Source organism: Symphalangus syndactylus, chromosome 15, assembly GCF_028878055.3.
Source record: "Symphalangus syndactylus isolate Jambi chromosome 15, NHGRI_mSymSyn1-v2.1_pri, whole genome shotgun sequence".
Taxonomy (NCBI): Eukaryota; Metazoa; Chordata; class Mammalia; order Primates; family Hylobatidae; genus Symphalangus; species Symphalangus syndactylus.
The window spans coordinates 43,688,474-43,712,975 of NC_072437.2; the positions used below are offsets into that span (position 1 = coordinate 43,688,474).

Consider the following 24,502-nt stretch of genomic DNA (forward strand, 5'->3'; position numbering starts at 1 on the left):
ACCTGTGACAATAGGGACGTAAGTAAAACAAAGGGCAGGAAATTTGCTCTATGTCTAACTAGAGTATGTGGGACCCTCCTGACTATTTTCTGTTGATTAGTGACAGAGTGGTGTCAACCCAGACCATGATTTTAGGGTGAGACTATGGTGGGTCCAGAACAGAGGTGGGAAGAACAGATTCAATATACTCTATTTCCTTCTATAGTCACACTTAGAGTTAAGCCTAGAAAGGCTTAACTGTCTAAGAACATCAGGTTAGACAGCTTGATTTTGTTGTGTTTGTGGGTCAGCAAAAGCCTCTCTCAAGCACCTGAGAATTTGAAGATAAGAGAACATGCTGAGTCATCTGCAGGGCAGCACTTCCTCTTGCGCACTGGTTAAGAGAGTCCTGTCTGTTCACAAAAGAGGCACTGAGGGAGCCACCAGTTGGCATACGCAGCAGGAGGTCAGGAAGTCAACACAGTGCGGAAATTAAGAGAGGGACTTTACAACAACTCTGAATTAGCAGAAAATATTTATGATTGCCATGTCCTCAGCCGACATGGTTATTGGGCCTTACTTGGACCACCTATGCAAGACTATAAGCCAGAGAGGGACAGACAGGACAAAGGAAAAATGCAAGCACAAAGAAGCAAAGGATAAAAGAATTCAACTAATCCTCTTGGGTCAGACAAAAAAAATTAATCATAGCACTTATGGTTTTGACAGGACTGATTCTCAATTGCCAAGCATAAACCAATGTTTGCTTAGATTAATACACTCTAAGTAATTTACTTACCGGAATTCCTAGTCACTAGAAAACTTCTGAGCACACTTAAGTTTCAAACATACCTAGAGCAGATGCTGCCCTCCTGAGGACTGTAGTGATATTGCTGATTGTCTTGTAATAATTTTAAATAAACCGAAGATTACCCAGGTGTGTACCCATTTGCATCTATAAGTTAGTCCATATTGATTTATTCAGAAAAAACTTTTTTGCATAAATATATTTTAGTGTTTTTTCTGTAAAGAAAAATATTTCCAGATTACTAATTGAAACATGTGTCCATTAAGACTGTTTTTCCTGTCATGAATCATAAAATCCATTTTGTGAAATCTTATTTCATGAGTCATAATCAGATTTTTTTTAAAAAAAGATATAAAACAGAAAAGAACAAGTAGAAAACATTAGAAGGGTCCCACAGACCGTTAACATGACCTGTGTGCACCAGGATATGGTCATCATGAAGTATAAGGAATGTAAGACTCGACTGATGGGATCACGTGAATGCATGCCTTAGCTAAGAAGTGGCATGTGATCCTTTCCTCACTAGTATCTCGTTTGATTTGCTGGCCTGTGATAGTTAATTCAACCATCAACACAATGGAACAGTGTGGTAGGCAGGATTCTAAGGTGGCTCCCAGGATCACTGCCTCTTAGTGTGCACGCTTTGTAACTCCCTCCTAAGTGCAGGCTGAACGGGGGCATATGATAGAATTTGACTCCCTTGATTGGGTTACTAATCTGTTGATTTTTTGATCAACCAAAATGGAGAGTATCCCTGTGGGCCAAATCTAAACAAGTCAGATTTATTTTATTATTATTATTATTTTGAGACGGAGTCTCACTCTGTCGCCCAGGCTGGAGTGCAGTGGGACGATCTCACTCACTGCACCCTCCACCTCCTGGGTTCAAGTGATTCTCCTGCCTCAGCCTCCTGAGTAGATGGGACTACAGGTGCACACCACCACGCCCGGCTAATTTTTGTATTTTTTGGTAGAGACGGAGTTTCACCACTTAGGCCAGGATGGTCTCAGTCTCTTGATCTCGTGATCCATCCGCCTCAGCCTCCCAAAGTGCTGAGATTACAGGCGTGAGCCACCGAGCCTGGCCACAAGTCAGATTTTAAAAGGGCCTGGGTCTCTCCAGAAAGTTGTGAAGCATAAGAGGGCATTAGGGCCCAGCACGGTGGCTCACGCCTGTAATCCCAGCACTTTGGGAGGCCGAGGAGGGCGGATCACAAGGTCAGGAGATCGAGACCACGGTGAAACCCCGTCTCTACTAAAAATACAAAAAATTAGCCGGGCGCGGTGGCGGGCGCCTGTAGTCCCAGCTACTCGGGAGGCTGAGGCAGGAGAATGGCGTGAACCTGGGAGGCGGAGCTTGCAGTGAGCCGAGATTGTGCCACTACACTCCAGCCTGGGGGATAGAGTGAGACTCCATCTCAAAAAAAAAAAAAAAAAAAAAAAGAGGGCATTAGGAGGGGCCACGGGAAAAAGTACTGTTGGAGATTGTTAGGACCTGAGCTGACCCCCCACAGAACAAGGGCCTCAGTCCTACAGCTCAAGGAACTGAATTCTGCCAACAATAGGAATGAACTTGGAAGACGACCCCCAGCTTCAAAAACGAAGGCAGTTCATCTGACATTTTGATTTCAGCCTTGTGACCCAAAGTAGAAAACCCTGTCCAGCCAAAACTGGACTTTTGGCCCACAGACACTATGAAATCATAAATTTGTTGTTCTAAGCCCCTAAATTTGGGGTAACTTGTTATGCAGCCATAGAAAACTAATGCAATTAATGTTCCACAATGTAATTTTGTATTTCACAATTAACCGTGAAACAAAATGCAGCATAACTTTATCCTCTGCAAAAACGTTGAGACTTTCCACTAGTTTGAATGATGAACTTTCAGTATTACTGCAGGATGCCTCTTTCAACATTTCCTAAGTTCTTGAAAATTGTTACTTTTTCATTATAATAGTTCAATTATCTTTCAAAATGACTTTGTTATTAGAAGGAAAAAGAAAAATGACATGCAAAATACAAAGGCATGATCAAGTTCAACTGCTGGATCTAAAAGTGCAAATAGTGTATTAAGAAAAGTGTTGACTCTACTTATGAAACTTTTAATTTATTTGAGCACCATCCTTAAAAAGAGCAAGATTTTATAATATTATACAATATTTGTTTTACTGATTATGCAATGTAATGACAGACCTAGGCATATACTTTTTAAACTGTTCTTCAAATTGAAGCTTACACGCTTCAAAATTGAGATATCTGAAAGTACAAAATATTGAATTTATTAATAAGTCCCTTGAATATTATTTAAAAAGAAAAATAGTGAAGCTTGGCACTATTTCGTAGCTATTCTACAACTATTAGAAAGCCTCATATTAAAATAGGACTGACAGATTGATTATCTGATAAGCTTGACTACGTGGAAAAGAAGTGTTTTACAGAGTCATGCGGAATGTAAAAACCATACCTGCAAGCTCAAAGAAATCTAAGACTCTTTTGTTAAATGAAGCAGTTATTAACTCCAGGAAAATATATGAAATCAATGAATGATGTTTTGACCAAAATCTTGTTTATATTGGGAAAGCAAAGGGAACTTCATACAAGAGAGCTATAGTAGACATGAGTACTGGCCACCAGTATTTCCAGGTCTCTCCTCCTTGCTGGACATAGGAGATTATGTTTCCCTGCTTCCTTTGCAGTCATGTGACTGGTGGTGGTAATAAACAGTTATAGGAGATGACACGTGTCCGTTTTAGTCTGAAGCACGAGGGACCTAGTTGGTGCTCTATTTTACATATTCTCTCTACCTGCTGTTATAAACCCTGGCACCTTATGTTGCTACCAGAAGGATTTACTATAGGGAAGAGTTATAAGGTAGAGTGACTACATAAAGCAAGCCCACTTCTGCCCTCTATCAGACGTAGACCACAATGGAGAAATAGTTGTTTTTAACCTGAGATTTGGGGATTATTTCTTACTGCAAGACCATGTACACCAGGAATTGGCAAACTCTTTCTGAAAACCATAAGTGAGTATTTTAGGCTTTGCAGGCCACAGTCTCTGTTACATATGATTTTTTTTCAACAACTCTATAAAAATATAAAAATCACCCTTAGCTTGTAACAAAAGAGTAGGCTGTGGGTGGAATCTGGCCCGTGGACCATAGTTTGTGACCAAGTTCTAGATAACTGTGGGGAGGATTATCAGGGGACTGCCAGCTTTCTCAAAAGCTGAGATGGCAGCTTCAACACAGGAGGACTGGGAATTCACACCCCTCAGGAACATCCTTAACCTTGACTGATGGGAGGAGGTGTATACATACCTCAGCTCCTGAGCAGGCTAGCCCTGAGGTGTGCATTTATGTCTCAGAATTTTCTTGTAGAATTTTCCAGTTGCCCACAGTGCTAACTTGCTTAATAAGTCTTCTTTATTGCCAGTTTTCCCAGTTCTTCCTCAATTCCCCACCCACCTATGATATTTCCTGCACCTTCCAATTAAACTACTTACCCTTGTCTCAGGATCCACTTTGGAGCAAACCAAACTAACATACCTATACTTAGGAATATAATCATTAATGCAGGAAATTGAATGTTTCTATGACTAAAATGTAAAATGTGTGCTACTTAGCAGTTGAGCAGGGGGGCATTAGGAAAATGGTATCAGAAGCAGAAAGCAGTGACTCACGTTCTGCCACAGTAAGCATCTGGTAAAGTCGTTGCCTGTAACATCTTAGTCTGTGAGACTGTGGGAGAGCAGACCACAGCCCTCACTCACACTAACCCTTGGATGTGATGTACACTAAAAAGAATCTGCCAAGCACAAACCACCAAATTGGCTTAGCTCTGTTAAAACCAAGTCTTTCATCTATACTCCTGTCTTCATGCCCCTCCTGTATTTTCCTTTCAGTCTATCCACTGTTTACGGGGTGAATACAATCATCTCCATGGTGGATATGGTGCTTCTCTGAGCATGTCTCTCTGCATAGCACAGGGAAAAAAAAAAGCTAAAAATCACATCTATCAAACTTCTTTTCTGCAAGGATTCCAGATGTGACTTAGGGCGCACCCATCACTATTGCAGGAAAAGTGACATTTCCTCAGTTTATGATGTTTCTGTTGGCAAGCACAGCCATGAAGACATTGCCTTTACTGTGTGGCAGCCTTGGCAGAGGTCCCCACATATGGTCCATGACTTTCCTGGGTGGGACAGGTGGGACATGTGACCTATCCACTTTCTGTTCGTGCAAATGTGGCAGACATGATGATGCAGCCATGATGCTGCTTCCTGATCCCTGGACCACAGTTAGTGCAGTGTGTTAGTGGAGCCAATGGTTCCCATGGCAGCTTCAGATTCCCCACGTCCCTGTCTCTGGCCACGTTAGCAGATCCCCTGGAAGGCCAGATCTGTGCTGCTATGCTACCGGCTGTTCTCAGAGGCCACCCTAATTGGGCCTGCCAGTCCTCCCAGTGATCTTGTAGACACTGAATTCCTCTACCAAATTCTACTTATGTTAAAGGATGCAAAATTATAGCTAGATAGAAGGAATCAGTTCTGGTGTTCTGTAACACTGTAGGATAACTATAGTTAACAATAATGTATTTTTATATAGTTTCAAATAGTTAGCAGGAGGATAGTGAATGTTTTGCAACACAAAGAAATGATAAATGTTTGAGATGATGGATATGCTAATTACCCTGATCTGATAGGTACTGAAACACCACCAGGTACCCCCTGAATACGTACATTTATTTATCACTTATAAAAATAAAAATAGAGCAGGCAAGGTCACTCATGCCTGTAATCTCAGCACTTTGGGAGGTGGAGGTGGTAGGATCACTTGAGTTCAGGAGGTCAAGACCAACCTGGATAACACAGCCAGACATTGTCTCTACAAAAAAAAAGGTTAAAATTAAATGTGTATGGTGGAGTGTGCCTTTAGTCCCAGCCACTCAAAAGGTTGAGGTGGGAGGATCACTTGAGCCCAGGAGGTTGAGGTTGCAGTGAGCCACAGTTGTACCACTGCACTCCAGCCTGGGGTGACAGAGCAAGATCCTCTCTCTCAAAAATAATAATATAAATGAAAAAAAATTAATTAAAAAAATTCTGCCTTAAAAAAGCTAATTAGTGCTACCTGCACTGAGCCTGGCTAACATAGAATTAGGTATCATTCTTGCCTTCACATCTTCCCTCAGAGAGATCTAGCTCCCCACTCCTACTTTGCATGAGCTACGAGGCCCTCCCCACATTGGCTCCTGCTCAGCCTTCGGCTTTGTTTCTTACAGCACTTCCTTATACCCTACAATGCAGCTAAATTAAACCAATCCTTGATTGACCTAGAATGGCAACAAAAGCCAAAATTGACAAATGGGATCTAATTAAACTAAAGAGCTTCTGCACAGCAAAAGAAACTACCAGCAGAGTGAACAGGCAACCTACAGAATGGGAGAAAATGTTTGCAACTTACTCATCTGACAAAGGGCTAATATCCAGAATCTACAATGAACTCAAACAAATTTACAAGAAAAAAACAAACAACCCCCATCAAAAAGTGGGCAAAGGACATGAACAGACACTTCTCTAAAGATGACATTTATGCAGCCAAAAAACACATGAAAAAATGCTCATCATCACTGGCCATCAGAGAAATGCAAATCAAAACCACAATGAGATACCATCTCACACCAGTTAGAATGGCCATCTTTAAAAAGTCAGGAAACAACAGGTGCTGGAGAGGATGTGGAGAAACAGGAACACTTTTATACTGTTGGTGGAACTGTAAACTAGTTCAACCATTGTGGAAGTCGATGTGGCGATTCCTCAGGGATCTAGAACTAGAAATACCATTTGACCCAGCCATCCCATTACTGGGTATATATCCAAAGGACTATAAATCATGCTGCTATAAAGACACATGCACACGTATGTTTGCTGCGGCACGATTCACAATAGCAAAGACTTGGAACCAACCCAAATGTCCAACAATGATAGACTGGATTAAGAAAATGTGGCACATATACACCATGGAATACTATGCAGCCATAAAAAATGATGAGTTCATGTCCTTTGTAGGGACATGGATGAAACTGGAAAACATCATTCTCAGTAAACTATCGCAAGGACAAAAAACCAAACACCGCATGTTCTCACTCACAGGTGGGAATTGAACAATGAGAACTCATGGACACAGGAAGGGGAACATCACACTCCGGGGACTGTTGTGGGTTGGGGGGAGGGGGGAGGGACAGCATTAGGAGATATACCTAATGCTAAATGACGAGTTAATGGGTGCAGCAAACCAACACGGCACATGGATACATATGTAACAAACCTGCACATTGTGCACATGTACCCTAAAACCTAAAGTATAATAATACAAAAAAAAAAAAGAAATGTAACTTCAATTCCTTGCACACACCATTCCTTTGTACATACTGCTCTCTCTGCAAGGAGTGTCCACTGGCCTTGTGCCTGCTTCCACTCTTGGCTCTGTTTAATTTATTCTCATATAAAGGTAGAGTAAGTTTTTAATTTGCTCGACTCATTCCTTTTGAACTGCGTTCAAATCCAACTTCTGCCATTTAAGAGCTCTGCGTCCTGGCATAAGTTAACCTTTCTGCACTTGGGTCTCCCCATCTTTGAAATGGAGATAATAATAGTATTTACTTCCATAAGGCTGTGTGAGGATCACATAAGTAAAATATTCTAAAGGGCTACACAGAGTATCTGGCACACAGGAAAAGCATTATGAGTGCTGGTATTATTAAGAAATCATTTCCCATTGAATTTGAAATAAAGCTCAAAGTGCTTCATGCAGCCTTCAGGTTCCACAGGATTTTCTCTCTGCTTCTTCCTCCAACTCAGCTCTTACCTCTTTCCCCTTAGCCAGGGCTGGCTTCACTGGTGTGCCACCTACACAGTATGCAGGGACCCATGCTTAGGAGAGTCCCAGGCTTGGTTTAATACTCCACTGTCACCATCCTGAAATTCTTCGTATGTTTTCAACAAGGGGCCCTGCCTTTTCATTTTGTGCTAGGTCCCACAAACGATGTAGCTAGTCCTGACACCAGCACACTGAGGTCCCGCCATCCCAGTCTTCCGTTGATCCTTCAAACACCCCAAAATATTCCCCTCCTGTGCCTGGAAAAATCTTTCTCCTTCTCTTCACTTGATTAACTCCTGTATATTTTCAGTTTAAATATCCGTTTCTCAGAAGAGGAGGTCCCAAGGATGATTATTTGAATGGGGTACCTTCAGAGAACCCCAAATGAAATAATCCTTTTTCTCTTCCTCTCATTCCCTACCATTCTATATCTCAGCTCCTACTTTTTCCTTTGTAGAAAGGAAATAGTATTTTGCTTATTTGATTTGAACCTTTCTCACTAGAATCAGGAATGTAATTTCCATGATAGGAATCATGCCTGACTAATTGGCTATTACATCCTCTGCGTCTAGCACAAAACCTAACAAATAGTAGACCCTCAATAAATATTTGTTGAATGGATAAACTCAGAGCCTAGTTTAAAATAAAATAATAACACTTAAGTTACCTGGAAAACCTTCTGATCCCATCAAAGTTGATCATTCCCTCTGTCCCAAAACCACTCTGTGTATCTTTTTCTATCTTTTGTCGACACAGTGCTGCATTGTTTATATGACTGTTTTCTCTGAATTTCAGAGAGCCTAAAAGTCTGTATACGATCTCTTCTCCCCAGTCTCAGGCTGCCACTTCAATTGCACATACATAGATTAGGTATACCACTAAGGGTCCTTATACTGCCTAGAAGAATGGTAAAGATAAAGATAAATGCAGATGCAAATTGTAATTTCTTGGGTGACTACTAAAAGAATAGCAAAAGACAATTAAGGCATAATTTTCAAACTAGTAGGAAATTAAAACAGAATGATAAAGCAAACTAAAGTAAGACTAAAATGGAAACCAAAGGAACAGACACAACAAACAGAAAGCTCATAAAAAGGTGATAGATTGAAATCTAAATATGTCAGTGATTATTTTAAATACTAATGGTTTAAACGTTGAAGTTGAGTCAACAATGTTCATACTAGATTTTAAAAAAAATCAACAAACTATATGATGCTTAACATAAGAATTCTAAAAGTTTGAAAGTAAAAGATTTAAAAATATACATTAGACATTATATAAGCACTAAAAGAAAGCTGATGTGTTTAAAATTTAAAGTATTAACATAGCCTTGATATCAGAAAAGTAGATTTCAAGACATTAAAAAAAGATAAAGAATAGTTCCACTGATAATAGGTCTACTTTGCCAGGAAGATAAAACATGTTAAATATGTATACAACAAAGTTATATGGTGTATGTCAAAAAACATAAAGCAAATTTGACAGAACTGTAAGGGGGAACAGTTACATTCACCATTATAGAGGGAGGTTTTATCACAACTCTTGGAAATAGAGTAAGTATATACAACATCAGATTGTAAAACATGACTTGATCTGAACTCTAATTCCTGAAGGCTTCACCAGAGATTTATCACATATTTAAGGGAAAAATAATTCCAATATTACACAAATTCTTCCAGATAGAAAAAGACAAAATATCCCCAACTCACTCTGTGAGATTAACGCTATTATCATTCCAAAGCTTAATAGAGACAGTTTTTAAAAAAATTATGGGCCAATTTTATTCATAAAATTGGACAAAAATCCTAAGCATTAGAAAGTCAAATACATCTGTCTTTAAAAGAAAAACACGATCATGACTAAACTGGATTTATCTCAATAATTCAAAGTTGATTCAACATTCAAAAAATCTGTGTTAAAGTCAGCATATTACCAGATTAAATGAGATAATCATTTTAATCTATTAATAATAATAGATTATTAATAAGATCATATTTTATAGATGCAGAAAAAATCTGTTAAAATTCACATTCTTTCACAATAAAATAATACTATTAGCAAATTTAAAACTAAGGGTAAAATAGAAAGCTTTTTTTCTGAAAATAGCAAAGAGAGAAAGATACCTATTATTTTATATTTAATATTGCATCAAAGACCATAGGCAAGAAAGAAAAAAATATACAAATAGGAAAGGAAGAAATAATCTAATATCCATATGTTTGACTGTATGTACAGATACAGTTTCTATGTATTCTAAAGATAAGTTAATATAAACCAACATACATTTAAGGTTGTTGAATAAAACATTAAAAAGAAACCACTAGAGATAAAATTTTTTAAAATATCATTTACAATAGCATAAAAAATCAAATACTTAGAAATTAATCTGGCAAGATTTATCCATAGAAAGCCTATACAATTTTAATAAGAGATTTAAGGATATTTGAATCAGTAAGAGGTAGACCATATCACGAATTATAAGACTTGAAATTGTAAAGATTCAATTTCCCCCAAATTGAATGCAATCCCAATCAAAATTCCAATAGGATATTTTTCTTGAACTTGACCCGCTTGCTCAAAAATGTATATGGAAATGCAAAGAGACAAGAATAGTCAAAACACTCTTAAGAGAAAACAAGGGAGTAGGATTGCTCTGCTATTTAGAAAATCTTATATAAGGCTACAGTGATTAAAACAATATGGCTCTGGTGCAAAAATAGACAATTCCAAAACAGACAAATATAAAGCTATGACAAAGAGCAGTGGGGGTAAGGATGAAGTTTTCAGTGTTACTAGGACAATTAAATATGCACATGGAAAATATAAAATAAATTGTAACCCTACCTTGTACAATATACAAAGATCAAATCCAGGTAGATTATAAATTTATAGGAGAAAAGTAAAATAACAAAACTTCTAGAATAAAGGAGAATGTATTCACGATCCTAGGGTAAGGAAATACTCCTTAAATACGACACAAAAGAGTAACCTTAAAAAATGGCAAATTGTACTATATTAAAACAATTCTATTCATCAAAACACTCTATTAAGGGAATTAAAAGTCATGCTACATAGTGGGAAGATATTTTTATAACACATATAACTGAAAAAAGGACTATAGCAGAATATATGAAGAACTACTGCAATTAGCAAGAAAACCCCAAAAGAAAAATAAGCAAAAGATCTGAACAGGAATCCATCTAATAAATGAATGAAAAGGAAAAGGTATTGGTCTTACTGGCAACCAGGGAAATGCAAATTAAAACCACAAGGAGACATTGCTATACACCTACAGATTAAAAAGTTAAAGACTAACAATATCAAGGATGTACAGCAAGGATATACTGGAATTCTCATACGCTGCTGGCAAAAACGTAATATTATACAGTTATTTTGGAAATTGGTTGGGATTATCTGGTAAAGTTAATGGCAATGTTTTACAGGCAGCTTCTATAATTAAGATGGTCCCAATAATCCTTACCTCCAGCATTCACATTTTTATGTCATTCTCTCCCCACGAATAAGGGCTGGACCCAGTGGCTGGCTTCTAATGAAGAGAGTATGGCAAAAGTGATGAGACCTCACTTTCAGGATTACGTTTAAAAGGCCTTAATTTCCATCTTGTTGGATCATTCTGATGAAGCAAGATGCTACTTTTTGACCTGCCCAAGGAGAGGTCCACACAACAAGAGACTGTGAGCGCAGTTTCTGTTGACAGCACACAAGGAAATGGGTTCCGCCAACAACCACAAAAGTGAACTTGAAGCAGATTCTTCCACAAGCAAGCTTGAGACGACTGTATCCTTGTAAGAAACACTAAGCCAGAGAACCCAGCTAAGCCATTGCCAGATGCCAGACCCACAGAAACTGAGATAATATTGTTTTAAACCACTAAGTCTTGTACTAACCTGTTACACAGCATTAGCTTACTATGCTAGATTGTCTGTATTAACCCAACACTACAACTCCCTTCCACATCGGAGAACAGAGCATCCTCTTTCCTGTATGAGTTCCAGATTGTTATCCGTGCTATCTCCTTTGAGCAACTCACATGAGATAAAGGGCCTAAGTGCCCTAGATCTCAGTCCTGAGTCCTCTCCTATCTACCTGAACTCATTTTGGTGATCTCCGCAAGAACCATGGCTTTTTGAACCTTCTCCCAGCCATAGCCTTCCCCATATCTGTTGTAGGAGCTCTGTCCTCCTAGTTGATCAGCCCAAAACCCTTGGAGTTTTTCCTCAATTGCTAACACAGCTCATCTAATCCAATGGTTCATCCAAACCAAATAAATCTTACGGTTTTATTTCTAGAATATATCTAAAAATCTGACCGCTTTACCATCTCAAATGCTACCACACTGGTTACCACACTGGTTCAATTCTTCATCATCTCATTCGAAAGACCGAAATACTTGAATTCATCCTGGTGGCATCTACACATGACCTCCTACAATCCATCCTCACCAAGTGCCAGGTTAATGCTTTTTAAAATAAGTCAAATCTCATACTCTGCTGCCCAAACCCATGCAACAACTTCCTGTTTCAAAGTAAAGTCAAAGTCCATTTGTAGCCCACTATATCCTACCCGGCCTTGCCCCATCACCTTTCTGAACTCATCTCTATGGCTTTCCTCTTTGTTCCCTGTTTGCAGACACACTGGCCTCCTTGCTCTTCCTCAAACACACAGGCATGCTCCCCCTTACAGCCTTCACACAGGCTATTCCCTCTTTTTTTAGCAGCTTTTCTCAAAGGGAATTCTGCAAATCATCCAGAGGGCTCATTCAATAGATCTGGGATGATGCTTGAGAATATGAGCTTCTAACGAATTCTCAAAAGATGCTGCTGGTGTTAGAACTACACTTTGAAACCACTGCCCTGGGACATCCGCTATCTATAATGTATTAAATTCTTTCCTGTGCATTTAGAATAGTAATAGTTATAAAGCCTCCTGGGAAGAACTGTGAAAATAGTCACTACAACTATTTCATGTTCTGTAGAACTCCAGATGAAAAAGGTTGTGAAACATCCTCAGGACTAACTCTCCATCGTCAAGCCTTTGCTCGCACTAGCTCCTTAATGATATTGAAGCGGCATCGTTTGTCTGGGGAAACACCCTAGGTTCGTTGTCTCCCACTAAGAAAAATGAAGACCACAAGGTGTGGGTTTAAGAGCGGAAAGTTTAATAGGTGAAAGAAACAAAAGAAAAGCTCCCCCATGTAGAGGGAGCGGGATTCCGAATGGATCTCCCTGTTAGCAGCGGGATGCGGTTGGTTTTATAGAGGGGCTCGAGGAGGCGGTATCTGATTTACATAAGGCCCAGGGGATTGGTTGGACCAGATGTGACATTTACATAGCCCTCGAAGACACTGGCCATCCCACTCTAATCTTTTATTATACAGATGGGGTTTCTACCTGGCCAGCACCATGACACCTGCACGTATGGTGACAAGGAAAAGGGAAGAGAAAACCTCTATGTTGGATGCTTCTGGCATGGCTGCCGGCATTCACGTATGCAAACTTCCAGTTTGCTTATCTATGCTTGCAGCTTGATTTTTCAGGCTGCTTTTTTTTGTTAGAAAAGAAATGATTTGGGGGCTGCCTTTTCATTAAAGGAAAACCTTACCAAAGACTCCTGTACCCTAACTGCCTAAATAATTTAACTCCTATATTAATATCTACTGAGGTGATCCTTTTAATAGTATGATCTCTCCCCACCCCTATTTTCTCTTAACTCCTCTTGCCTTGATCTCCTCTTTTCCCCCACAGAACTTATGACCTAACCTGCAGTGATTTTCTTACCTGTTTATGGTTTATGTTCTCTCCCCAACAAGAATGTAAAAGCCAAGATGAAGGGATCTTTGTTATTTTATTGCAAGGGCTAAGCAGACTTTTTTGAATATAAATCAAACATTTGAATGGAGAATGAACGAATCCTTTAATTTTCTCTGCAGAATAAAAAGTGATTTAAAAAAAAAAATACCAGCTACATGTGTTCATTGGAAGAGAGCATAGTTGTGGGGAAAAATAAGACTTTTGAGCCAGATAAACCTGGATTCAAAGGTTAGCTTCACTATTTACTAGCTAAATGTTTACCCAAGACTAATGTCACTAATATGGTTTGGATATTTTGTCCCCTCCAAATCTCATGGTGAAATGTAATCCCCAGAGTTGAAAGTGGGCTAGTGGGAGGTTTTTGGCTCATGGGGCAGATTCCCTCTTGAATGGCTTGGTGTCCTCCCCAGGGTAATATGTTCACAAAAGAGCTCTAAAAAGCCTGGCACCTCTGCCCTCTCTCTCTTGTTCCCTCCCACCATCAGATACACTGACTTCCCCATTTGCCTTCTGCCATTATTGTAAACTTCCTGACTCTTCTTGGGAAGCTGTGCAAATGTTGGCACCATGCTTCCTGTACACTCTGCAGAACAGTGGGCCAGTTAAACCTCTTTTCTTTATAAATCACCCAGCCTCAGGTATTTCTTTATAGCAATGCAAAAAATAAATACAGAAAATTAGTACTGAGGAGTAGGGCATTGCTATAAATATACTTGAAGATGTGGAAGTGGCTTTAGAACAGGGTAACAGAGTTTAGAAGAGTTTGGAGGGCTAACGACAGGAAGATGAGAAAAAGTTTGGGACTTCTTAGAAACTGATTGGAATGGTTATGACCAAAATGCCGATAGAGATAGGAAAGTGAAGGCCAGGCTGAAGAGGCCTTAAATGCAAATGAGGAACTTATTCGGAATTGGAGTAAAGGTTCCCCCTTGTTGCTCCTTAGCAAAGAGCTTGCTGCATTGTGCCAATGTCCTAGGAATCTGTGGAAGGTCGAACTTAAGATGACTTAGGGTATCTGGCAGAAGTTTCTAAGCAGCACAACATTCAAGAAGTGCTGTGGCTGCTTCTAACAGCCTATAATCAGATACAGAAGCAAAGAGATGACTTAAAAGTCAGAATATATATTTAAAAGGGAAGCAGAGTGTAAAATTTGGAAGAGTCAGCCAGATGCAGTGGCTCACGCCTTGTAATCCCAGCACTTTGGGAGGCTGAGGCGGGCAGATCAACCTGAGGTCAGGAGTTCAAGAATAGCCTCGCCAACATGGCAAAACCCTGTCTCTGCTAAAAATACAAAAATTACCCAGTGTGGTGGTGCATGTGTGTAGTCCCAGCTACTCTACTCTGGAGGCTAAGGCAGGAGAATCACTTGAACCCAGGAGGTGGAGGTTGCAGTGAGCTGAGATCATGCCACTGCACTCTAGCCTGGACAACAGAGCAAGACTCTGTATAAAACAAAACAAAAAAATTGGAAAAGTCACAACCTGGCCCTGTGGTAGAGAAGGAATCCAAGTGGCCTGTGGAGTAACCACTGGAGAGATTAGCATGACTGAAAAAGAGCCAAGAGAATGGGGAAAAGGCCTCAAATGTATTTCAGAAATCTCTGAGGCAGCCCAATGCATCACATGCTCAGGAGGCCTATGGGGGAAGAATGGTTTAAAGGGCCAGGCCCAGGGCCCCACTGCACTGTTCAGTCTCAGGGTATTGTTCCCTGCATCCCGGCCACTCTGGCCCCAGCCTCGGCTCAAACGGCCACAGGCACACCTTGGGCTGCCTCTTTAGAGGGCAAGTCATAAGCCTTGGTGGCTTCCACATGGTGTTAAGTCTGAAAGTACACAGAATGCAAGAGTGGAGGTGGCTTGGCAGCTTTCACCTAGATTTCAGTGGATGCATCAGAAAGCCTGGGTGGCCAGGCAGAAACCTGCCACAGAGGTAGAGCCCTCACAGCAGCCTCTACCAGGGCAGTGCTAAGAGGAAATGTAGAGTTGGAGGTCCCCCTGCAGAGTTGCCCCTGGGGATGGCCTAGTGGAGCTGTGGGAAGGGGGTTGCCATCCTTCAGACCCCAGAATGGCAAAGCCACTGGCAGTTTACATCCTGGGCCTGCAAAAGCTGCAAGCACTCAACTCCAGCCCATGAGGACAGCCACATGAGCTGCACCCAGGAAAACCACAGAGGCAGAGCTGCCCAAGGCCTTGGGAGCCCACCCCTTTCACCACTGTGTCCTAAATGGAGGACATAGAATCAAAGGAAATTATTTTGGATCTTTAAGATGTAATGACTACCATGCTGGGTTTCAGACTTGTGTGTGGCCTGTTGCCCCTTTCTTTTGGCCAATTTCTCCCTTTTGGAATGGAAATGTTTGCCCAATGCCTGTACCACCATTGTATCTTGGAAGTAAATAACTTGTTTTCATAATACAGGCTCATAGGTGGAAGGAGATGAGTTTCAGGTCAGACTTAGGACTTTGGACTTGATGTTGGAATGAATTAAAACTTTGGGGGACTGTTGGGAAGAGAAGATTACATTTTGCAATCCAAGGAGGGCATGAGACTTGGGGGTCGGGGCAGAACGATATGGTTTGTATATCTGTCCGCTCCAAATCTCATGTTGAAATGTGATCCCCAGTGTTGGAGGTGGGGCCTGGTGGAAGGTGATTGGATCGGGGGGGCAGATCCCTCATGAATGGCTTAGTGCCATCCCCTGGGTGATAAGTGGGCTCTTGCTCTGAGTTCACACAAGATCTGGTTGTTTTTTAAAAAGTGTGGAAATCCCACCCCATCCCTTGCTCTCACTGTCGCCATGTGATGCGCTAGCTCCCCCTTTGCCGTCCGCCATGACTGAGCTTTCTGAGGCCTCACCAGAAGCCAAGCAGATGCTGGCACCATGCTTCCTGTACACCCTGTAGAACTATGAGCCAATTAAACCTCTTTTCTTCATAAATTACCCAGTCTCAGGTATTCCATTATAGTGATGCAAAAACTGACAAATAATCACCTCTGTGGGACTTAGTGTCTTCCTCTTTAAAATGATGATAATAGTAGGTGAAAGTTAGTCCTAGACAAATGTATATAAAATATCTTGCACAGTTCTTTTGACTGAAGGGGTGCTTAATAAATGTTACTTCCCTTTTCAAATCTCACCTCCTCTAGCTCACATTCCACTTAAAGTGCAAGTTATTTAAACAAACATTCCTTTTAGTTCTAGACAGAATTACATACAAAGGTACACTTTAAAAAAACTAAAAACCTCTAATGACTACAGGTAGAACTCCATTTCAAAACCTAACATAAAAATCTTTGCCTAAACTTCCCACAGTACCTTCAAGTAAAGTTTTCCAACATATATCAAATATAATGTAGAATAAGGATACTGCTTTGCTATTTTACTGATACTGAGAAAGTATTTCAAATTCAACTCCTATAAAATATTAAAATCCCCACTGACAATGTTCATCTGTAAATGTGTTTCTCAGCAACATGCTGCATGAGTTTTAGTGGCCTCTTTAAATGGACCTAAATCTCACTGTAAAACTACTTAACTAAAACTAATGTAAGAAAAATCACACATTTCTTATCAGGAATATTTGGGAAAAGAAAAATGTTACGAATGTGAATATTCTAAGTCTACCTGCTTGAGATATAAATGCCCTGCACAAGAACAGAGTAACAATAACCATTTTCACAATTGTAGTGAAACACATGTGTAGTTATACTGTTTATGCTGCACATTCATGCATGACCTGATATTGCTGAAATAGAGTCTTTATTTCTGAACATTCCAAAACAGCAGTGTACACAGTAACAAATATTAAGTTATATGCCATAAGAAAGCATTCATTAGTGCAAATGGATTTTGTAAAAGGTCTATCAAAAAGATTTATTTGCTTTAAAATGCATTCATTTCCAGAAGCATTGTTAATAAAACATTACAGTTTCATCCTTTGTAATAAAGTATTGAAAATCAGTTGTGGTACAGTAGCAAACATTGCAGGTATTAAGTGCAATGAGCTCATGATGCCGTTATAAATATGAAACCCATGTATGACAACAAATTAAAAATGAAAAAGACAGGACCATTTAATTCTGCTGTCTGGCTATCTCCTTGCAATGCTTCAAATTATGTTGTGCTCATTCAACACAAAATTATGTCTCTCAAATTGCATGATGTGTTTTTGCTGATATATCCCTAGAGCTAAAAAAATAGTACCTTACCACAAAAATATTTTTATGGCACAAAATTTAAGTTGTTCCATAGTGGTTCACATAGGTGTAAAAAGAAATAGGCACAAAAAATAAAATTCCTGTAAACTATAAAAAAGTAAATTTCAAAGCATACGTTATAGAACCTAGTTGTCAATATGCAATGTATTAAAATACAGAACATGTAATGGAAAGATGTTTAGAACACGTAAGTAAATTGAACAAGTTACTTTAAAAAACTCATATGGCAAAGCATTATTGATACATCTTAATTCTCTCAAAAAGTATTCAGGTACAGAGCAGTTCTACAAAAACTTCCTAGATCTAAGTGTCACAATACTGCAACCATGGGTTTGAGAATGTTGCAGTATCTCAGGCAAATATTTAAGTGCAATAATTAGTCTCTAGTGACTGGTCCATTGAGAAACAATGCAGTAAATATATTAAAACACAAAAGGGAAAGAATATCCCAACATCCACTGCTACCCAGCCAGCTAGGTAACACAACCCTCATTTTTACTTCTTTCCCATTTTTCAAGGGTACATAAAACTGCATCAGTAGCAACCATCTCTCCAATTTCCATCCCTCAGAGTGCTGAGTGAAGACAGAGGCTTTGGAGGCTGAAGAAAACTAAAAAGAGACAAGAAAAACAGAGAGAGAGAGAGATTGTTAATAATCCTGTGAGTCACTTGACTTACTTTGACCTACTCTCCCATCTATGTTCCTCCACTGCAGTAATGAGAAGCCACTGGCACTATCTCAAGTGTACCTTGTGGTTCACACTTACGGGTCTTCACTGCATGCTTATCTCCCAGAGCCCCAGTTCGTGGCAAAGTGTCATGCATGTTGTATTTGCACAAGTAAATTTGCAACATAAATAAAGGGGCCAATACCCTTAACGTATAAAACATATTTTAAAGTAAGAAAAATAAAGGTTCCTGGCTAGAAAAAATGACCTAAAAACATAAATGGTTACTCTGTTGAATATAAACAGCAAATGAATATGAAGACATTTTCAAAACCTTATTAGCAATTGAAGATTTGCCTATCATATTGGCAAAACATTTAAAAATAATCTTTGGCTGAGTGCAGTGGCTCACATCTATAATCCCAACACTTTAGGAGGCCGAGGCAGGAGGAAAACTTGAGGCCAGGAATTCAAGACCAGCTTGGACAACATAGCAAGACCTTGTCTCTACAATTTTTTTTTTCAAATTATCTGGGAGTGGTGGTATGCATTGTAGTCCTAGCAAGGCAGGAGAATCACTTGAGCCCAGGAGTTTGAGGTTACAACAAGCTATGACCATACCACTGCACTCCAGCCTGGGCAAAAGAGCAAGACCCTGTCTCTAAAAACATAAATAAAATAAAAAATTTAAATTTAAAAAAGTTAAAAATAATAATACCTAGCATTTGCTTAAGTTTGGGGAAACAGACCATCTCATATTGTCTAGCAGTGACCTTTCCAAGAGTTTAGTTTGGAGACACATAGTCAAGGATAAATGTATGGTCTACAATAACCATATACATCAAATAATGTGATTCTAGTCAGCCATCAGCATGATGACACAGCTCTGCATTTACAAAGCAGAATAAGCCAAAACTTAATGCATAAATAAACATGTACCAAAATTATTTCTATCTGACACTAGGATTATGGGTCAGTCTTTACTTTTCTTTTTTATTATTATTATACTTTAAGTTTTAGGGTACATGTGCACAATGTGCAGGTTTGTTACATATGTATACATGTGCCATGTTGGTGTACTGCACCCATTAACTCGTCATTTAGCATTAGGTATATCTCCTAATGCTATCCCTCCCCCCTTCCCCCACCCCACAATTCAAGATGGATTAAAGACTTACTTGTTAGACCTAAAACCATAAAACCCTAGAAGAAAACCTAGGCAATACCATTCAGGACACAGGCATGGGCAAGGACTTCATGTCTAAAACACCAAAAGCAATGGCAACAAAAGCCAAAATCGACAAATGGGATCTAATTAAACTAAAGAGCTTCTGCACAGCAAAAGAAACTACCAGCAGAGTGAACAGGCAACCTACAAAACAGGGGAAAATTTTTCGCAACCTACTCATCCGACAAAGGGCTAATATCCAGAATCTACAATGAACTCAAACAAATTTACAAGAAGAAAACAAACAACTCCATCAAAAAGTGGGCGAAGGACATGAACAGACACTTCTCAAAAGAAGACATTTATGCAGCCAGAAAACACATGAAAAAATGCTCATCATCACTGGCCATCAGAGAAATGCAAATCAAAACCACAATGAGATACCATCTCACACCAGTTAGAATGGCCATCATTAAAAAGTCAGGAAACAACAGGTGCTGGAGAGGATGTGGAGAAATAGGAACACTTTTACACTGTTGGTGGAACTGTAAACTAGTTCAACCATTGTGGAAGTCGATGTGGCGATTTCTCAGGGATCTAGAACTAGAAATACCATTTGACCCAGCCATCCCATTACTGAGTATATACCCAAAGGACTATAAATCATGCTGCTATAAAGACACATGCACACGTATGTTTATTGCGGCACTATTCACAATAGCAAAGAGTTGGAACCAACCCAAATGTCCAACAACGATAGACTGGATTAAGAAAATGTGGCACATATACACCATGGAATACTATACAGCCATAAAAAATGATGAGTTCATGTCCTTTGTAGGTACATGGATGAAACTGGAAATCATCATTCTCAGCAAACTATCACAAGGACGAAAAACCAAACAACACATGTTCTCACTCATAGGTGGGAATTGAACAACGAGAACAGTCTTTACTTTTCTATTTTTCAATAGTTTATGTTTTTCGAAATTTGTTGTTGATCTGAGCATCTATTACTTCTAAACGAAAAAAAACAAAACTATTTATATATCCATAAATGCATAAAAACAGAAAAAAATTGCTTGTTCCACCTCTTTCAAACTTTTTACTATGATTTCCTCCTTCTCCTCCTTCATATCCTAACTTCTTGAAAGAGCTATCTGTATTTATTGTCTTTATTTCCTCATCTACCAATCTCTCCTCAAACCACTCTTATGGATTTTTAATATAAGATACTCCATGACATCCAGTTCAAGAAGGGAACATCATGACCAAGAGCTAGATTAAAATGTGCTTTGAAGTACTCTGAAACTTTGAAGAGAAAAAAAAATTTCTACCTGGACCATACTGAACTTACCAACATAAGCTGATAAAGCCCCAGGTGAATGTCATTAAGATGCTTTTCAAACCATAAATGTGTGGGAGGAGGGTGTGCACGTGCACATATGCCTGACACATTTTTCCATATTTTGATTAAAAATGGCTGATTCAACAAATATTTGAGATCCTACCTGTATTGGGCATAGTTCTTGGCATCGGGGATACACAGCAATGAACCAGAGTCAACGTCCCCCCGCCCTACAATTTTTGGATAGAGCTGCCATCTGAGCAAAGACCTGAAGGAGGCACGGAGCAAGCCATGCAAATAACTTGGGAGCAGAAAGCTACAAAAGCTCTGGAGACAGAGCTTATCTGGTAAAAGCAAAAGCAAAGGGTGTCTTAAGAGTGATAGTGATGAGGGAGTAAGGGAAGAAAATGACATCAGAGAGAAGGGGACCTGACCCACATAGGGATATCCATCACTTTTCAAAGTGAGGAGAGCACAAGTCAGGCCATAAAGGGTAGTGTCTTACTAAGGTTAAAGTGAGCCAAAGGAAAAGTCAGCATGTGTCTGGAGCAGTTTCTAGTTCCAAACTGCAAATGAAGTTATGCAAATAAAGATTCTTACCTTCTAACAGGTTGTGCAATTTTGCTTCGAGGCAGGTTACTCCCATTTATTGCCAACGAAGGTCTTGGGAGTGCACTGCGACCCATTATCCCAGAAGCTGCGGCTTTGTTCGGTGTGGGGATTCCTGTGTTGGAATACAGCTGTAAGCCGTTCGATAAAGGCATGTTACTGCTGCCTTGAACGGTTGGACTCACATAGGCTGTGGCTTTAAGAGGTTGTCGGATAGACACTGGGAAATGCCCCACACTGTGGACTCTGTGTTGAAGCTGTCCCGGTGATGGAACTAGAAGAGAAAATGATATTCACGTAAGCAAGCTTCTACCACTATCCAACTTAGGAAATGTGTGTTATTTTCAGAAGAGCCCATTATGCCTGGGAGTACAATATACACAGGAGGAGATAAATGGAATATAGGTTCCAGACAACACTGAGTCATGGAAAATTCTAGTCCTTGACAAAGATCTCCTGGTCTGTCCATCAGCCACATTTTGGAGTGCCTGGCTATATGCAGAAGCCAATTCTAAGCACAGCCTCCTTTCCTTTACAAATGTGATGATCTCTGAGTTCTTTTTTTGAGACGGAGTCTCGCTCTGTCGCCCAGGCTGGAGTGCAGTGGCGCAATCTCGGCTCACTGCAAGCTCCGCCTCCCGGGTTCACGCCATTCTCCTGCCTCAGCCTCTCCGAGTAGCTGGGACTACAGGCGCCCACCACCACGCCCGGCTAATTTTTTTGTATTTTTTTTAGTAGAGACGGGGTTTCACCGTGGTCTCGATCTGTCGACCTCGTGATCTGCCTGCCTCGGCCTCCCAAAGTGCTGGGATTACAAGCGTGAGCCACCGCGCCCGGCCGATCTCTGAGTTCTTACAAGATAAAGTCTTCCCGCTTGCTTGCTAGACATTAGGATTTCTTGATGCTTGCTTTGGTGGTGGTTCCATGAAAATAATGAGGAGATACTTTAATAGTTGTAATTATAGAAAAGAAGACAGAGGGCCGGGCGCGGTGGCTCACGCCTGTAATCCCAGCACTTTGGGAGGCCCAGGCGGGCGGATCACGAGGTCAGGAGATCAAGACCATCCTGGCTAACATGGTGAAACCCCGTCTCTACTAAAACTACAAAAAAAATTAGCTGGGCGCAGTGGCAGGCGCCTGTAGTCCCAGCTACTCGGGAGGCTGAGGCAGGAGAATGGCGTGAACCCAGGAGGCGGAGCTTGCAGTGAGCCGAGATCGCGCCACTGCACTCTGGCCTGGGAGAAAGAGCAAGACTCCGTCTCAAAAAAAAAAAAAAAAAAAAGGAGACAGAGGTGATATCTGTAGGTACAAACAGTTTATTACAGATATATTCCTTAAATAATATTCACTATGTCATTTATCTCTTTGAGTTGCTGGACATTATTACATTTATAATAGTAGCAAAACCTATAAAATGAAGGGAACTGGGAACTCTCTGGGTAAGAACCCTTAAAAATTTCATCAATATACTGACCCAACTTTGTGTATCATTTCACATTAAAAGGTAACAAACTGGTAGGCAAAAGTTTTTAAATTTTTTAATCCCTTTCTCCAAGGAAAACAATCAAATTTAATAGAAACTTATGCACAGAATTCTGCTTACATACTAACTACCCAAGCCTTTGCTGCCTAGTACTTGTAACATGGTTAAACATGGACATATCCTGTTTTCTAAAACAGTTGAATTTACCTAATCATGGAATATATAAATACTTTTTTGAAATAAAGATAAGGGGGAAAAAGACTCAAAAAAGTCTCTATGGTTTTATTTATCATCTCTTGAAAATATTTCCTTAAAAATAGTTTTCCTTAAATTTTTTTTCCTTAAAAAATTTTTTCCTTAAAAAAATTTGCTCAAGTATACAAGGCAAAATCTATACACAGAAATACTGATACATGTGTTATCAAAAAGATAACACATCATGATCAAGCAGGTTTCATCCCGGGGATATAGAAATGGTTTAACATACATACATACTGTTTAACATACATACAAATGGTTTAACACACATCACATAGACAGAATTAAAAACTAAAACTATATGATCATCTCAATAGATACAAAAAAAGCATTTGATAAAATCCAGCATCCCTTTATGATAAAACCCCTCAACAAAATAGGCATAGAAGGGACGTACTTCAAAGTAATAAAAGCGATATATGACAAACCCATAGTCAACATCATATTGAATGGGGAAAAGTTGAAAGCATGCCCCCTGAGAACTGGAACAAAACATCCTTCATAAGAATGTCCACTTTCACTATTTCTACATAACACATAACATTTCTACATAACATAACACAGGAAGTCCTAGCCAGAGTACTTACAGAAGAGAAAGAAATAAAGGGCATCCAAATTGGAAAAGAGGATGTCAAACTGTCACTGTTTGCCGATAATATGATTGTATACCTAGAAAACCCTGAAGACTCATCCAAAAAGCTCCTAGATCTGATAAATGGATTCAGTAAAGTCTCGGGATACAAAATCAATGTACACTGCTGTATACCAACAACAATCAAGCTGAAAATTAAATCAGGAACTCAACCGCTTTTACAACATCTGTACAAAATAAAATAAAATACTTAGAAATATACTTAACAAAGGAGGTGAAAAATCTCTACAAGGAAAACTACAAAACACTGTTGAAAGAAATCACAAATGACACAACAAAACACATCCCATGCTCATGAATTGGAAGAATCAATATTGTAAAAATGACCAAACTGCCAAAAGCAATCTACAGATTCAATGCAATTCTATCAAAATACCATCATCATTCTTCACAGAACTAGAAAAAACAATCCTAAAATTCATATGGAACCAAAAAACAGCCCACATAGCCAAAGCAAGACTAAGCAAAAAGAACAAGTCTAGAAGCACCACATTAACTGACTTCAAATTATACTACAAGGCTATAGTTACCAAAACAGCACGGTACTGCTATAAAAATAGGCATAGCGACCAGTTGAACAGAATAGAGAACCCAGAAATAAACCC

General features: G+C 39.6%; 1 protein-coding gene across 15 annotated transcripts in view; it reads right to left on the reverse strand.

The window, feature by feature from the left end:
* Positions 1-24,502, reverse strand: part of SLAIN1 (SLAIN motif family member 1) — a 222,630-nt gene that overhangs the window by 135,472 nt on the left and 62,656 nt on the right. For 8 of the 15 annotated variants that reach the window (XM_055245044.2, XM_055245054.2, XM_055245052.2 and 5 more), the window contains 2 exons: positions 21,496-21,778; positions 17,237-18,321 (listed from right to left, as the gene is read on the reverse strand). In XM_055245044.2, the coding sequence (XP_055101019.1) occupies positions 18,246-18,321; positions 21,496-21,778 (359 nt within the window). In that variant the 3' untranslated portion in view covers positions 17,237-18,245. Of the gene's footprint in view, positions 1-17,236; positions 18,322-21,495; positions 21,779-24,502 lie in introns of those variants that run through there. The other 7 variants (XR_010115922.1, XR_010115921.1, XR_010115920.1 and 4 more) reach the window with 1 other exon arrangement.